Source organism: Ascidiella aspersa, chromosome 9 (genome assembly GCF_963924565.1).
Source record: "Ascidiella aspersa chromosome 9, kaAscAspe10.2, whole genome shotgun sequence".
Taxonomy (NCBI): Eukaryota; Metazoa; Chordata; class Ascidiacea; order Phlebobranchia; family Ascidiidae; genus Ascidiella; species Ascidiella aspersa.
Window position 1 is genome coordinate 24,841,771 of NC_139455.1, and position 18,080 is coordinate 24,859,850.

At 33.5% G+C, this 18,080-nt stretch overlaps 3 protein-coding genes across 4 annotated transcripts; 1 reads left to right on the forward strand and 2 right to left on the reverse strand.

Annotated features, from left to right (window-relative positions):
- The first annotated feature begins 7 nt into the window (after window positions 1–7).
- LOC146134594 (large ribosomal subunit protein eL43-like) lies at window positions 8–2,393 on the forward strand. The gene is made up of 4 exons (XM_083396936.1): window positions 8–43; window positions 121–241; window positions 1,679–1,749; window positions 2,274–2,393. Exons 2-4 carry the CDS (start codon window positions 127–129, stop codon window positions 2,361–2,363), a joined length of 276 nt encoding a protein of 91 aa, XP_083253062.1. The 5' UTR covers window positions 8–43; window positions 121–126; the 3' UTR covers window positions 2,364–2,393.
- A 907-nt stretch (window positions 2,394–3,300) lies between these two features.
- On the reverse strand, window positions 3,301–11,702 carry LOC146134595 (dnaJ homolog subfamily B member 11-like). 2 transcript variants are annotated; one of them, XM_083396931.1, is made up of 9 exons: window positions 11,570–11,702; window positions 10,995–11,151; window positions 9,833–9,930; window positions 8,674–8,809; window positions 7,929–8,071; window positions 6,946–7,086; window positions 6,276–6,387; window positions 5,579–5,738; window positions 3,301–4,700 (listed from the first exon to the last, which is right to left on the reverse strand). In XM_083396931.1, exons 1-9 carry the CDS (start codon window positions 11,632–11,634, stop codon window positions 4,636–4,638), a joined length of 1,077 nt encoding a protein of 358 aa, XP_083253057.1. In that variant the 5' UTR covers window positions 11,635–11,702; the 3' UTR covers window positions 3,301–4,635. The 2 variants fall into 2 exon arrangements, with proteins under 2 accessions (XP_083253057.1, XP_083253058.1); XM_083396932.1 differs by lacking the exons at window positions 7,929–8,071; window positions 8,674–8,809.
- Window positions 11,702–16,260, reverse strand: LOC146134596 (uncharacterized). The gene is made up of 2 exons (XM_083397851.1): window positions 15,476–16,260; window positions 11,702–12,713 (listed from the first exon to the last, which is right to left on the reverse strand). The coding sequence occupies exons 1-2, from the start codon at window positions 16,197–16,199 to the stop codon at window positions 12,235–12,237; spliced, it is 1,203 nt and encodes a 400-aa protein (XP_083253977.1). The 5' UTR covers window positions 16,200–16,260; the 3' UTR covers window positions 11,702–12,234.
- Between the last annotated feature and the right edge of the window lie 1,820 nt (window positions 16,261–18,080).

Sequence of the window (18,080 nt, forward strand, 5' to 3'; positions counted from 1 at the left end):
GGATCGAGGTTTCGTTCTTTTCCACACGAGATTTGCAATAAAGGTACGATTTAAAAAAAAACGTTAATTTAAACCGTTTTTCTTGGCTAAATAGGCAACCCACTGTGATTCTGGTTTCAGGCTAAAATGGCCAAGCGAACGAAGAAGGTCGGAATCGTCGGAAAGTACGGAACCAGGTACGGAGCTTCGCTCAGGAAGCTTATTAAGCGAATGGAAATTTCGCAGCACAAGAAGTACACTGGTGCGTTTTCGAGGTTTAATTTATTATTCAACCGTAAATAAAATGTTGCTTGAGGTATAGAATATCTATTTGTTTTTATGATCGTAAACCTCCTACAATTGTGAAAATGTCTATATACGCGGTGTAGAATCCTAGGCGCTCGTCTAGAATCCTACCACAACGAACATTATTTGGGTTTGGGTGAGTCCAGTAATAGTGTTAAAGAATATTACTTGACCTACCCACACCCAAACACTAACCGACACCCTAACCCACATATTATGCATTGCTTAATAATCATTTAAATGTTGTGGTAGGATTCTAGACCAGCGCCGAATCCTACCACAATGCGCAATATTTTGGTTAGGGTTCGACTTCAGGTGGGTGAAGTATTATTATAAAAAAATGAATGAAATAATACTTGACCCCTAACCCAAATATTGTGCGTTGATTTAATTGTGGTGGTAGGATTTTAGACCAGGGTCAAATACAGTTTTAGTTTGCACTTGTTTTTCCGGTGCTCCATTGATTTGGTACATATACGTATGCTTTTTACCTTAGTTGCACCTGGTCACCCCGACTTTTTCGGCCGTGTACCTGCGAGATATTGTCATAATCTGCCATACTTTCCGGACTGGGCATTTGGTTAGGTCAAGCATTAAGGCCCGTTTACACTACAGCTGCACTGGGCGTGAAATTGTTTTCACTACAGCTGCACTGTGCGTGAAAATCGCGACAAAACGTAACGTTTTTCTATAGCTGCACTGGGCTTGAGTTTAGCAAAGCGTAACTTTAAGCTAGCTGCAGCTGCTCACTGGGCTCAAGTTTAGCAAAGCGTGAAAGGCTGGCCACAATAGAATTTAAATGCAAATTACGCCTTGCTCAGCTCAGTGCAGCTGTGGTGTAATCGGGCCTTAATTATTATTAATAATAATTGACCCACCCAAACCCAAATAATGTGCGTTGTGGTATGCAATATTTGTGGCCATAGATCTAAAAGTCTGTAAAATGTGGTTCATTCTATAGCATATGCCCAACAGATTTTTTTACCAATTTGTGTGCACACCTAATTTTTTGTTTTAATTTGTTTGAGTAAAAGTTGTAGCCGATTTTCTGACCCTTGACAAAAATAAGAATTAAATCTTGGTGGAAAGTTCCAGGTAATACAGACTGGAAACAAGTTTTTGTTTATGGCTGGGTATTTTCAAAGCTCTGAAAGATGTGCTTTTTAATTACAACCATTATTAAAAAAATTGAACAGTGTTTGAAATTAATAACAAAATCAACCCATATATCCATATAATAATATGTGAGAAGACTTAGTGTAGAGTTTCATTTTTGAGTAAAATGTAAATCAAAAATTTGGTAAATCTCCCATTTTTATTTTTCCTGTTCTATTATTTATCCACCAAATAACTTTAACACAGTTAAGCTAAATAACCTGCAATAAATTTCCAGGTCCCAGCGGTAAAGATGACTTGAGACGACTGGCTGTCGGAATTTGGCATTGCAAATCTCTCAACATTAAGGTTAGCAAAGTTTGGTTCTAAAGCTCAAGGACCTCATTTTGTGTGAAATTTAATCAGGCCTAGTGAAATTTACATTTAAATTTAGTCCTAGTGAAATTTACATTTAAATTTAGTCAAAAATTGAGTGGAATTTGGTTAAAAAAACATTGGCGATAAAAATTGGATGATAAAGCCTGTGTTTAATTCTAAAAAACCCTTGTACAATTTATTTTAAACATTTCCTATTTATTCAGTAAGAAGTCCAGTCATAATTAGGGCGAGTCAATTCCTTGTAATAAAAATGGTAAATTGGAAAACTTATCCCATTATGAGCAATACATAATCTAAAAATAACAAATCCACAACATATAGCAAGAAAATTGTTTTACGGTCAAAATTAGATAAATAACCTCATTTTATGATTACAATTTTTACTGAAAAGACAATCAGAGTAAGTGAAGCCATTTGCGAACTCAATTCATTTGTTTAAAAGACTTTAAAAACAGTGACCAACTCAAAACTCTTCCATGCATGCTATTTTCCAGATCGCTGGAGGTGCTTGGGTGCCAGAAACAACCACAGCTGCTACCGTTAAGTATGGAGTCAGGCGATTGAGAGAGCAAAAGGAATCTTAAATTGTTTAATACAAGAAAGTATTCCCACAAGTTGTGTCGTTCATTTTGTTAGTACTAAATTTAAGGGAAGTTGATACTAGTTTTCTTGTTTTGAGCAAAAAATATTCAGGCTAATCCCATAACCAAATGACGTTATTACCGAAACTTGTTGACAAATCTTGCAAGATAGATGTTTACATTTAGGTACACTAGGCATGAATCTGCCAGGTACCATAACAATAAATGAATCCAGTTAATTGACATCAGCCTGATAAACCTGTTAATAATGGAAGTACTTATATAAACGTCTTTGCATTAAAGGACGTTGATTTACTTGGTAATTGTGTTAAGATAGTTTAAATAAACAGTAAATACTTAGTGTTCCATCAGCAACAAAACCACCGTAGTTTTGGGTATTCTGATCCATTATTAATATTACTCTTGGGGTGAAATAATAGTAGGCTGGAAAGGGTACTAAAAAATATCTGAAGATTTTTTTCTGTTAGTTGACCTATTTAAGAAAGCTTGTGTGTAAACTTTTTAATTTTAAATCCAGTTTAGAAATTATTGAGCAGATTCTTTGGGACATTAAATGTAAAATACAGTGTTGTGCAATGACTAATATGACAGTCCAAATGACTTCACTGAATCACCATAGTCATTATTCCAAATTATTTAAATTAGGTGTTTTAATCAAACGTTTTTAATAAAGTTTATTTATCTGAAATTTATAGTTAAACAATTTGCTTAAAGTATGCCTTTTTGCTCGAGATATTAGGAGTTCTTGTTATTTTAGTAATTTTACTTGGGACTTGACTTGTTACTTTTCACAAAATACTTGACTCAATGGACTTCAGTCGTTTCAAAACGCTTGTTAGCAACACTGAAAATAACACATGATTTTAAAATTTTGATTGTATTTTCTCTATTAACACCAAAACAAGCTCTTGATGGAATAGAAAACATAACTAATTATGAGTCCGCTGAAATGCTTCCCTGTCAATCCTATTAATGGAGAACTTGAGCAGCACAGTGTAGATAAATAGGGAACTTTATTTCAGGTAGTAAATTCTCTATTTAAAATACATCAACTAGCACAGGGGTGGGGTAAACAGCCCAAGTAAGGTCTCTAGTGAGAATTATTGCGTTAAATGTGCAGTATTTAGCTTGAAAAGATTTCCTCAAGACCGCAAACACATTTGATGAATATATTTTTGTAGTTATGTAGTAGAAATAACCAAATGAGGAATGACATTGTGACCAGATTGTAAAAGAGGTGGTGGGCCAGAGGACCCAACCCTGAACTAGAAGAAGTTTGTTATTGCTACTTAGTGTCGCTTCAGTACGTTCACACTCATTGTTACATTGTACCGCCAACATTGTTCTTGTTGAAAAGGGATTGTGGCGCAGATATATTCACACAAATTCCTACAGTGTCAGCTTACTCTTTATACATAGTGTAAAACAAAACCTTTTTGTAGTGCATCTAAAGCACCAATGATGTTGTTAACTTTTAAATTTTTATGTAATGTTTTTTACCAGTAACAAATACAGGCAAAAAAGAAAAGCCAACTAAATTATAAAACAGCAGATTGGTACCCATTCATCAAACCACCAAAAGAATTAAATTTTGAGCCAAAGAAGTAATTATGGTACAATCACAGTAAATACTCATTTAAAACCCAGCAAAAGCTTTTTTTCTTGAACTATCCTAAAAATTACTATCCAACAGCCAGGATACGTTTGGGAGGCTGGTTCTGTTCAGAGAATTTATCTTATTTAATGAGTAACCAGTAACTGAAAAAAATAACAAATTACGATGATGGTGGTTTTGCATATGGACACAAGAAAGAGTTTGGTTCAAATAACTGTGCAAACCGTAAATTTTAAAATATTACATGCAGCACCAATTTTAGTCAGTCAACATTGCACACAGGTGGGAAAGTACAAAGAAGTTTTGAACAGAAAATGGAAAAATTTTGGCCATATAGATTGTGGTAAGAGCAGACTAGCAGATTTAAGAATTAAATTACGACTTCTTAAAATGGTTTAATATATTCTATTTGCAATATAGAAATCAGTACTTCAGAAAAAAAATTAATACACCAGAGAAAAGCTTTGAATGTCTACAGTATAAAATCACATTCAAATTGGCGAATGTGGTACATTTAATGAAACGAGGGGAAATAATAGTTCCCCTTGGGATATACATCAATATTTCTAGGCACTGGCAAATATAAATAATAAGTAGCAGCATAAATTTCCTATCTGCAAGTAAAAATATGTGCAGGACTCAGTAGCCCTGGAGTCCATTGTAAACATGCTGTTTCGACTTTTGCTTGAGAAGTTTTTTCAAGCCTAAAACAGAAATCAGTTTAAATTGTTTCATATTTACAATAAAACAGAACTTAAATAAAGTTATATTTAGAAAAACATGGTTGGCTTTAATCTTTGTGTTGTAAAATGTCATTTTTATACAACCCAGTGAATGCACTGTTTTTTCAATGATTCAAATATATTACAGATCGACTATTTTTAACAAGTTTTTTTTACAAAGTAACACAAGATCTGTATATATATTTTCATAAATACTTTATAAGACATAATAAATTGGAAATTTTTACACATTCTCCCTTTTTTAAAATAGCCTCAATATGTTCAACACTTTTTTAGTTTTTTTTTGTACAGTTTTCAGATTTTCTAGATACAGACTGTGGATGTCATGCCAATAAAAAAGACTTCGGCATTACTAAACTAGACAACAATCACAGAAAAAATACATTTGTGCCACTGTTTATAGTAGACAGCGCTACCCTAAATAATAAAATGGAATCACCAGTTTGACTAAAGTATAAAATCACATTCGAATTGGTGAATGTCCAACATTTAAGGAGATAAGAGAACCAACTACAATACAACATCTGCATAAAAGCTTGATAATGAATTGCAAAGCCAAAAAGGTCATCATTTTGATGATGTTGATCTATTCGACCTTTTTTGCTTTGTATTTCATTATTATCAAGCTACATTACAGATCCGTGCATAGCGTACATATGTATAATAGCTGCCTGGAAAACTATTTCAGGGTATACATCAATATTTTGGCACTGGCAAATATAAATAACAAGTAACCCAATAACCTTACGAACCATTGACCTAGATAACATTTTAACATAGCTTTGTAAGACAGAATAAAACAACAATGAGTGATCTAATTTTAAAGCAGGAAATGTCACCTGATTTTTGGTCGTTAGTTAGCTCCCCCCTGGGGAAGTCGACATCAAAAGTCACAATGAGGTTGCCACGGAGGTTGTAGTTTTCGTTTGACGGCATTCCCTCTTTCTTCTTTTTAATACGAGCCCCGGGCCATGTCACTTGATTTCGCTCAATGAGCACCTTTAAAAGATAGAAATGTTTGTGGAATTCACAATTTAGAACTTTTGTGATTTGGAAAATACGTTTCTGTTTTTATGAGAGAACATATTGGAAAATTGTAAAGAGTTTTTTGTTTAAAATTAACAATGTTTTGCATTTTAGTTTGTACCAGGTGTTATTTTCCTATAAAAACTAGATTTTCACAAAGTTCACTGATTGTTGTTACTGATAAAAGTAGCATGATGGCAGAAATTACAAAATAATATAGAATTGATATTTACTAAGTTTTATTTTAATCTAGATTTATTCAATTTGTAACATTTAACTATATATAAGCAGAAACCGCATAATACACAAAGCAGTATCTGTTTTAATTTAAACTTGTCGTTTATACACTTAACATGCCAGAGCTTAAGACATACAAATCATACACGGCAGTCAAACATTCACATCGTATCGCTTGAGTGTGTATAGGCAGCCTTCCTGTCGAACAACATGCAAAGGGGATACAAACATGTTTCCTGAACGATTCAATCCATCAAGGGTTTATTTGCTTACCTTGTGCCCGTCCAGGTGAGTTATGTTAGTTTTAAATCCTAGGAGGGCATCTGTCAAAGAAATTGTCACGTTGGTATACAAGTCCAACCCTTGCCGTTCGAAAATCGGGTGCCTGTGAGAAGATATCATTTTATTACACATACTAGTACACAGTTTTATTTTTTTGGAATTTACGATATTTGTAATCAGGGATACAATGTCTGTAGAAAGAACTAGGACAACAATAAAGAAAATTGAAAGGCAATTTTACATTCTTATATGACCAACACTCAAGTGATAAACGTTTACATAAAAGGATTGTCAGTCTAGTTTGCACTTATTATAATGCTTTTAACTAATTTACAAGTAGAAAACCAACAAATTTCTGACTAATAATGATTAAATGAAACTTAAAAATGCAAGTTATGCTTTTGTGTAATCAATTATTGTATATCACAAAAAATTCAATTTTGGTAGTCACAAACCTATTTGAAAAGCAGTTTTGACAATTATCACATCAAGTTAAGATTTCAGATTTTGGTTGCTATTCATAATAGTTTTTAAAAATACTTAAAAATTGAACAAATAAACGATTCAATACAATATGAACAGTGTTTTGTTAACTACTTTTGTAGAAAGAACAGTATATGTATTTTAACATGAACTAAGAAAATTTATAAGATTAGATTACTTGAGAATTTTGATCTTGAAGAAAATGTCACCAGGGTCGCCGTCAATGTTGGGTTCCCCCTCACCCACAAAGGGGTATTCCTCCCCGTCTTCCATTCCCGGTTCAACTTCCATCTCAAGAATACGCTCCTCGTTTACGTACCTACATAACAAGTAGTCTTGGATAAACAAATATATACCAGAAGAACTTCATTATAGTATATCATGCCTGGTGGCAACAGCATATTTATTGAAAAAAATGTTTGCTTTGTGAGAAGGAATGTCCGTTAATGCTATAGGATATAATAGTAGCAGTATTCAAAATGCTTTCTAACCCAGTAAAAATATCAAAGTCCATACACAAGTCTAAGGTATCATTTTGAACGTTTCGAATATCTCTTTACTCATTTTCAACATTAATTTCTTTGAAGCGTTCACCAAATGCTTCCTACTTCTGTGTGGGCTTTGATATTATTCCTTCATTTAAATAAAGTTTCAAATAAATTATGTAACCTAAGGGAAGCAGGCAGCTCGAAATTTTGAAGAGTAATATCTCTGAAAGTAAACAAAATATTGATAAGAAATTTTTACACATTGCTCAAGGCAACCTAACTTAGCCAGCAATCAGACTTTTTATCACTATTTTGAGTCGCATGTAACAAACAAAATATAAACTATCTTTGTATAAAAAAATGTACAAAGACTAGAATAATATTTAGCAAGCATCTGTACTTGCTAGGAGTAAATTAGAAGAAAAAAGTGGCATTTTAAACTGTCCTAAAATTAAAAATTATTAGCTAAACTAAACATCAACCCTGAAAAGTGAAAATTCAACAATTATCCAAAATAAATCGTTACATCAATCAGGTGATTAGATGCTGTCAACAATAACAGCTTCACGAATTGTGGTGATCTCATCGAATGAACAGCTCACGCTAAGACAATCAACTAAACACCGTTTCCCTTGTTTTTAAAGGTGACTCAAATCAAAACTTTGTGACTCACTTAAAATTGGGGCACTGGTCACAGACCCGCTGTTGCGTCATTTGAATCCTTCCCGGACCCACTTGAGTTGTTTTCATTTCGTTTCGACAGTTGCATTCTCTCGTGCCGGCCGCATCTTTTGCCACCGATTTTATCCGCACAATCTGCCGTTAAGTTTGTTATAATGTTAGTCTGTGGCCGATAATTATCAGTCGCACAAGTTGACTTTTCTAAATTTTTTTAACAACGGTTGTAATAAGACTTAATAAGAATATCAAAGCCCACACAGAAGTAGGTAGCATTTTTAACGTTTCGAACAACTCTTTATTCATTTTTAACATCTGTTGAAAAATAAATACTGAAATGTTCAAAATGCTACCTACTTTTGTGTGGGCTTTGATATTCTATCAAACCTTTAAAACATATTGTAACTTTTTCTAAAATGCAAAAGAATTTGTTTGATTGACTAATAGTTCACAGGGAAGATGATCCAAAAACATTGTAATTTTTTTGAACACCCATGCTCATTAGGTAAACTACCAAGAAAATGTACATCTTTTTATATTGGTTTTAATTGGGTGTTGGTTTAACAAACCACCATGTATTAAAGTAACAAGTGAATTACAGCACTCAGGTCAATTTATTAGTTCATTTATACAAAAATGAAAAAAAATTTAGTTGTTGTGCTTAAGAAGTTTAAGAACCTCTGGTCAATATTTCAAAGTAACTCGCTGTTTTGAAGTAAATAACTGTTTAAATGACTAACCTCAATGAAATTGCCTTCATATACTTCTTCAAGGGTGACTTCGAGAGGAATCGTAAAAGAGTCGCCTTTCGGTGTTTGCTGGTCGCCGTGCTGTTGCTGGCCACCAAAGTTAAACGAAAAGAAGTCGCCAAACATACTGCAAAAAACATGGCAATTTAAGCCTAGTCGAAAACGCTCTGCTAACTTTCGTGTTGTTTATATTATAGGCATACTACTTTTGGCCCAATAATCCCTATCAAAATTTAACAAAAAAGTCGCCAAATATAGTGTAAAAAATTAAAAACATGGCAATTTAAGCCTAAACTAAAGTGCTCTACTAATTTTCTTGTTCCAAGTGCATTTCTTAGTCATATTAGTCATATATTTACTTTGCGGTCCGATAATGTCTCAAATCAAAATATATATCAAAAAAGTCGCAATATATATATATATATATATATATATACTGTAAAACTAAAAAAACATGGCAATTTAAGCCTAAGTAAAAGTGCACTACCAATTTTTGTTTCCAAAATTATTTCATAAGCAATTTATTCTGCGGTTGGCAAAACCTTTAACCAAAATTCGACAAAAAGAAGTCGCCCAAAATACTGTCACAAAATTTAATCTAAGTCCAAACGCCTATCATTTTACAGGTAGCTATTTGGTTTCTTAGATTAAATATTTCAAACATTTAGAAGGTAAAAAAATATATTTGTGTTTGTAGCTATGAGGCAGAAAAAATGATGCTGTTTTAAGTACAGTCTTTAGATCTTTTAACAATTGTGTTTCATTTTTTATTGTGCCCACATTATGTTTTTGCCCCTTGATTCATGACTAGATGGTACATAATAAATAGATATGGTACTTTTTCCAAATTATGTATTTAGAGTATTAAACAGTGCATAACAAGTTGGGAAATATTTAACAGCCGATTAAAACACTATCACATAAAGAAAACTGTTTAATTTGTATCATATATAGCTAGTGGCTATCATAACGTAGTCAGTGGTGCTTTACAAAAAAATAATTAGGTGTCTAAAAAATAGAAAAAATTATATGCTCTAAAAATCTCAATGTTTAAAGTGCATTATAATCGCCTCGTGATTTTCAAACAAAAGCTAAATGTACACGTAATTCTAATAGTCAGTGTCGGTTTTCCAGAAAAATGACAAGGTACCTGGAAAATGGGTCGTGTCCACCGTGACTCATCTCATCCTTTAGGCCTTCCTCTCCGAATTGGTCGTACTTTTTCCTTTTGGTTTCATCGGCCAAAACCTGTGGCAACATAAAGAAGGTGTAAAAGTTGTTGAACAGTGTAAATTTGTTGCTGTCAGACAGACCTGGGCAAACTACGGACTGCAGGCCAGATCCTGCCAATAGTCAGTAAATAGGTTTCATTCATTTATGTTTAGCATTCCAACAGAGTTTTCTACCTTTAGAGATAAATTACTGATAAAATATTGCTTTAAAAATCATAGATAAATATGCTCATAACCCAAAAGAAATAATAAAAACACAAAAATCTGCAATAAAACATTACACTTATCAATTTAATCAATTTGCTTCAGCCGAGCAGTTTAATCTGGCCTTCAGATTATTTTCAATAAAACTTCATCAAGCCAAAATAAGCCTTCACATTTTTTCTTGAACTAAGAATATTTTATTGAATTAATTACCTTGTATTTTCACCTATTCCTACTCTTTTAACCAGTTGGTCGAAACAAGGACATTTACAGCCTTTTTTAAAGAAAACCAAGCTTCATTATATGAATTTCAGTTCCCTTTTCAACCCGTCTCCCTAAGAAACTTTCTGTTTTGTTTGCAGCCCAGGCAAAATATTTACCCATCCCTGCTGTAGGCTTTGTTTTTAAGGTGTTTTAAGGGATTAAAACAATCACCAAAATTTGTCAACATTTTTTCAAAATTATGCCCACTTCTGTAGAAACTTTACATGCTCAGAGAATTATAACTGTTTGCTAAATAAATGAATGAATTAGACCACGGCTATACTGGACCAAATAGGTTACACAAGGGGGAGAAAATTGGAATCATTAGTCTTGCCCGTGGATAAAATGTTTCTTATCTTTCATGATAAAACAAGAAATAAACTTTTTCTTTTGATGTATTTTTATAATAATAAATGCCCAATGTTTCATGAAGATAAGTAGAATTATTAAAGATAAAAACATTTCAAAAGAATCATAACAAATTTCATGACTGAAACTAGCTAATCAAGCAAATATAAACAACTACAAAATCCAGCCAGAGTTCTTTCCTTTCAGTAAACAAAATGGTTTACAAAAAACGGAAGTTGGCTGTAAATTCAGGAAAAGTATTACCTCATATGCTAAGGCGAGTTCTTGAAACTTTTCTGTTGCTGTTGGATCGTCAGGATTTTTGTCCGGGTGCATTTTTTTGGCAAGTTTGCGATAAGCAGACTTGATTTGTTTCGTAGTCGCATCTTTTTCCACTTGCAAAATCTTGTAAAAATCTCTCCTGCCAAAAAGACCTTCAATTTTATTATGGTCAATTTATCCTTCATTGATTAATATGAATAAATAGACAGTAAAAAAATTAAAACTACAAACGTTTAATTCTGTATGTAAAGGAACCTATTTTAAAAAAGCATTATATATATTTAAAACTTGTTGCTTTACAATAAACGATACACACACACACATATGTGTTAAACAACTGTGATCTAGTCCTTCTAAAGCTGCTTTTTGACCAACAGTTATGGCTTACATACCATTAGTTTACCGTACTTGTTGCTTTACACATATATATAAAATATATAGCTATTTTTAAACAGTTACACAATGTTTACTAAATATAAAGATTCTTGACTATCATAAATATAAGAACTGTTAAGTTAAACACAGTGAAATATCTAATAGAAACTTTAATTACTTACCCTGCCAAAACATGGCCAATTATTAGAAGTAATATAAAGCCAGCTTTCAATAAAACAGTGTTCATTGCAGAATTAACAGTATTTCTACCAACTAACAAATGATGTTACAATTACAGAATGACACAAAAAAACCTGCATATGAAACAACAAAGCAATTAAGGTTTGATTAAAAACAGGCACTGAAATAGTTAACATAATAAATTAAATATATGACACATGATTGTGTAAAAATGACACCTTGCCTCACAGAATGCAAAATCAACACTGAGATAGCATGCAGACTAAAAAACAGTTGGAAACAAAGTAAAACGTTTTCAACAATAGTTGTATGCAATGTGATTCAAACAAAGGAAATGGTATAACAATGCTAAAATGGCTAATAGGAGACATGTGTGCTGAATATGCTGTTACAAGCTACATGCGAGTAAGTAATGTGCAAATATATATATTAAATACATGTACAGATATTCGGAAATTTCTTGGCACAAATTTTAGTAACTAAAAATAAAGAGAATAAAACATTGTGAAAAATGTCACTATAAAACGAAATTTGGAATAAAAGTATCAAAATACAAACACTATTACAATGACCTTACAATTTAATGGAATGTTAACTTGGATTTTGGCTTGGTCCAATTTAGAGTTTTAAAGGTGATAAACATTGTTTACATTTCACCCATTTCTTGTATCATTTCTTCGAGATTTCTTACAGCCTCATCTCTTTCACAACGAAGCTGTTCTTTTTCCTTCTCTAACTTCTCATTTTCTTGGTTTAATCTTTTGACAGTATTCTCCGCGACAAATCTTGCATTTTCAGACTCATTTAACTGGTCATTCAATGCCTTGTTTCGAATTTCATCCTCAAGTTTTTCCAAATCGTCCTCAGCTGTTTGAAGTTTGTGCAACAAGGATTTATTTTGTTGTTCAAGAATCTCTCTTTCGTGCCTTTCTGATTTCAGTTCCGCTTTTGCATCTTCTAACTCAGCTTCTTTTTCTTCAATATTTTCCTTGAGCAAAGCAACTTTCTTTCGAATGCCCTCCATTTTTATAGCAGTATTTAGAGATTGGAAAAATTTCACAATGGTATAAGACACCAAATTAAATTTAAAATAAACTAATAGGTAGAAATAAAATGATATTCTTACTTTCATAACACAGCATTAATCAGCATGTATGTTTTACTATACTACACAGCGTTATAACTTGTGATGAAGCCATTGTTTGGTGCAAAAAACATTTTTTAACAAAGTACGTAATCAAAGTTAATGAATGTTTTGTTCTAAGCTTAATCTGTGCTAAGATTAAAACTTAAGGATACACTAAAATATATAAGTGATGTTTTTCAAATTTAATTTGTTTTGACAACTGAATTGCACCACAATGTTTTCTGAAAATTGGTATACAGTTCGTTTTAGAGACACATACTTTATTAAACTAACGTGTCTCAATCACTTGATTATCATATAATTTTTAGAAAATAAGGAAAGAAAATAAATTAACTTACAAAAATTTCAAGAAATACGCTGTTGCTGCCAGGTATAGTGTATACTAAAAATAAATTCTTCCAGTAATTATTTATTTTATCCGATGTTTTGGTTACCTATCCAGGATGCCCTCGTCAGGGAATGCAACAACCACACAAAAAAAGGAAACTTGCAATGTTAATTATTGTGTAAGTTTGTTTTTGGTCAAATGGTGCTATATTAATTGTACCAATTGACAATGTGATGTTAATCTCGGTTATACACACATTTTACAAAATGTAATAAATATCAAAATGATTGCCCATTACTAACCCAATCATTAATTTGTAAAGACCACAGATCACCTTAATGACATAACTCGTCCTAAACAGTGGGAATTAACTTGGGTAAGCCAGGGTCTGTAAATTGAATTTGAACAACTCATTACATATACCAGATTTATCCATTTCACAAGTGAAATTTCAGTTAAAAGATTCTATATAGCAGGGCTTTGTAACCTGGGGGTCGCGCAACCAATTCAAGTGGTCATGAGCAAGTGTTTTATCTATATTTTTTTTGTTTGATACGCCAATAGCAAACTTAATGCAAAACCAACTCTAAAAACGAACATTATTGTGTTATGTTTTAAATCTGTTAAACCTAGAAGGTCACAGAAAATTATAATCAACTAAAAGTGGTTGCCGACTAAAAAGTTTTAAAATGCCGTTTAGGCGATAATGACACATATTGTGTTTTGAGACTGTACCAATATCTTTCTACAATTGTAGGTGAGGGAACTAGAAATTTTATATTGTTAAAGGATTCTTTGTAATTTTTCTGTGCATCCCAAATGTTTTTGATGAGGTTTGTATTTTAAAACATCACTTCTAATACATTTGAGGTGGGTAAAACAACTTTGTATGGTAAAAAACTGGGTTAACTTTTTGTAAGGATAACTGGTGATTATTTTATAAAGGGTGCAGTTCTAGTGTACAGTGTTTTACATACAACATACACAAAAAACATTTAGAAAACTTTAGGTAGGTTTGGAAATTTGAAGCATCCGCAATACTTTTTCGAACAAGTCTAATAAATTTGAGAATTAAGAATTTTTGCCTTGTCTAGGAGTAAATAACGACTTCAGATGTGATGTTGATATGTTATCAAGTGTTTATCAGCCTTGGGGAAAGTTGTTTTATCATAAAAACAATGTTTAAAACAGGGGCTGGATAACTGCAAAGATTGGAGATAGCTGCCACATTCAAAATTGTGTATCGACCGTTTTGAATTACTTTATAAAGTAAAGATAAGGTAAAATAAATAATTATAAAAATGTACATTAAAAGTTTAAAATTTTACATAAATTTAGAATAGTTCTTTATTTGACAAACGTTATAACAAGAAATATTATTAATTGTAATTTGCAATCAGTATAGAAATGTGCCGCCAGCGAGAAGAATAGAACTGACTGGCCAGATGTTGCTCGCCTGTTGTAGTTTAGTAAGCCCTGGTTAAAACCAAATGTGGAGGCTAACAGAGAAACAAGGGATGTTTATTACTTACCCGGCTAAACCTTGGTCAACTACAACCAACAGAAAGCACCAACTTTTATTGAAAGTGTTATCTTTGCAGAATTACATAAGATTTTACTAAACAATCTGTAAAGATTACAAATTCACTTGGGTTTGAATTCAAAACATTGTCACTGCTGCCATTTTATTTCTTATTTACAGTAGAAGCGCTAGGTCAAGATATAAAACAATAGTGCACTGGAAATTATATTATAACTAATGCAACATACTATGGATACATATAGAAATAAGCAACAGAATAGGAATAACAGTTTTAAAATGACGCATATGTCTGATTCGTAACCCCTTATAAGCTTGCTAAGATAATTGCTAGCCACTTTAACACAGAAATGCAGATTATAAAAAAGCAAGGAATAAGAAAATGCTTTTAACGATCATTATGTGCATTACTGTTCAAATACGGGGAATGTTATAAGAATGCTGAAAAAGAGTGATTGGGCATCTGTGCTGAGTAAGCTTGGCCAAGCTGCGCACAGAAATAACGTGCAATAACAATACACACGAAAAAGCACTTGATACAAATCCCATTATGTAACTTGAAACTGATTTTAATGGCAAAAGCAAAAGGCGTGTTAGAAAGAGTTTTAGTAGATTTTAAGCAAAAATTATGTACATTTCATGATTAGTGTGATTAACAAAGGTCAAAAATAAAAGGTAAGGCCACTATCACATTATTAATATATACAAATATATGGAATGAAACTTATGTACTGAATGTATCAAAATACAAAAAATTTTAAACATAAGCCGGGAATGCAATAAAGTTAGAATTCCAATTCAAACCAAAGACTAGGACTCGAGAGGACACAATGACACTAAGAATTTTCGATTTTCTGAGGGTAGGATTCAAAATTCTTCCATTTCACGTACTGTATCTTCAAGATGCTTTCTGGCTTCGTCTCTTTCAAAACTAAGCTTTTCGTTCTCAGCCTCCAAGTTATCGATGTCCGCTTGCAACTTGAGAACAGTTTTCTCGGCAACATCTTTTTCTTGTTCTGCAGTGTTCAAATCACACACCAATGTTCGAATTTTTTCATCATTATGGTCTTCCCTATCGGCATATGACACTTCTTTGGCCTCAAGAGATTTTAACTCCGACGTGAGTCGCTTATTTTCTTCGGTCAATTCTTTATTTGAGTCTTCAGCGTCACACAAACGGCATTCCGTCTTTTCCAATTCCTTCTCCATCAGAATTACCTTTCTGGAGAGCTCTTCGTATTTCCTGTCCGATTCCTCCGCAAGGACTTGCAGTTCTTTCAAATCGGACTCCTGCTGCTCCAACTTACACAAGGCATTTTCTTCCGACGCTTGCAAGCCCCTAACAAGTCGTTCGTTTTCGTCGCGCACATTTTCACTATCATCTAGTTTTCGCCTAACGTTATCGAGCTCTCTTGTAGCGGCTTCAAGTTCGTCCTCCACCAGTTCCAGTTTGTTCTGGCAAGCTCGGCGCTCACGGTCCACTTGCTCTCTTTCGTCCTGTTCCTTTGTTAGCTGTTTCTTGACTTCTTCCAGTTCATATTCTTTACTTTCAACTGCATCCTTGAGAGTGGCAATCTTCTTCTTAATGTTTTCCATTTGTTTTTTAAAGATGCCTCGGGGATTTTCAGGAAAATACACAATCAAAAAAACAATAACCTGCAGAAAGTCTTCAAGTTTAGTCCGGTATACGCTTAATTAGGAACGATGAAATAAAAAACATTGCCACTGGTCCACAATCCTACTGCAGCGCACATTATTTGGGTTATGGTTACTTATTAAATAATAAATATAATAATATCTTACCCGTCCACCCAAACAAACCGAAACCGCACACCAACCCAAATACTGTGCGCTGATTTAGTATATGTTTGAAACGCTATGGTAGGATTGTAGACCAGCGCTAAAATCTTTTTAACCTTAATACGCCGGACATTCACGGTTTACGAGATAAGCCTAGTTAAGGAAAGAAAACTTAAAAAGGTTTGAAAAGATTAGCGTTTTAAAAACACTCCAACAAAATATTTATTAAAATACATCGCAGGGTTACAAACGAGTGGTTCAACGTAACTGCAACTGATGCTCTCACAAAGCAAGGAAACATTTGAGCGAAATTAGGCAGTTGAAAAAGGCAACAACAAGCCTGGCCAAAACAATCCATCATTTCGAGCTTGAATCTTAACACTTAGCTCAGAATTGACGTGGCCCAAATGCATTGTGGGTAACATTTCCGGCACGCCAAATAAAGAAAATCACGAGTTTGGCGCTTTTCGCGCAAACCTCATCTCATATAAACACAAATGAAGCCGGTTTAAAATATTTTGGTCATATTGAAGCAGTTTCTGTCTGTTTTGTTGACCAAAGCGTAAGCTGGCCTTTTTAGAATTTCTTCGAAGCTATGCGGCCGTTTACCATACCGGCGAATATGACGTCAGACACCTTATATGGCAAAGAGTCTTACTTTGCTGTGAACACATACCTTGCCTTTTTTGGCTGAGTTTTTTTGTCTGGAAAGCCGATGAAAGACTAGACGTGCGCAACGAACTATGCGAGAACATACTCTTTAAACGATTGGGCGCTTAACTGAATTTATTGCATGCCATTTTGATTTTACCACTTCATAATTATTGGCGTGAAAACGTTTACAAGTGTAATCAACCTCAGCCAAAACTTACGGCTCAAATTTCACGGCGGAATTGTAACCTTTTGTTCTTATTCAACAACCCGAGGTCGACATTTTGCTGGCTTAACCGGTAGCTCTAAATGCCAATTGGTGACGGCAGGAAATTGCGTTTGAATATTAACGTAATTTCCTGGCCAGTCTGGGATTTCAAGAACAGTGCGAATATGGGTCGATTTGTGAATAACGTCACCGAAACACGACATTCGGGATAAGCGCAATACACCCACGATAGCTATTCCCGACTTTTGGTTTGCACGATAATTGTGCCCATAGTGAGGACAGTAGAGTAATGTAGGATGCGTGGGCCAATTAACAACCGCTTCTAATTAATACAGTCTAACAGCGTACGGTAGGCTACAGAAATACAACATGGCCCGCTTATGTATTGCGCTTGATGCAATTACAAAAATTTAAATCTGAGCAATCAAAAAACAGTTTTTATTCTTTTGTACTCTTTTCAGCTTGTTGGACGTAAAATCTCTACAGCTAGAATTTGCCTACCCCTTTACATTTTACCTGAAGTTCGGCCGAATTAAATAAGTGAGAACATGTTTTTTTTACTCCCTACCTAGGTTATCAATATTATTTTACGTATAGCAGGGGTGAAAGTAAAGTAACTTACTATTTTGAACTTAACGCGAAAAAAAACAAAGACAAAACGTCACAAAGTTTGGTTATCGTTAAATGCACAAATATGAAACTGAAGTCTTACTTTAAAATATAGGAGATGGTCGGATAGTCTGTTGAAAAAAGACATGACCCGGTAAATAAGGAATGGCGTACCCTGCAAAAGCGAA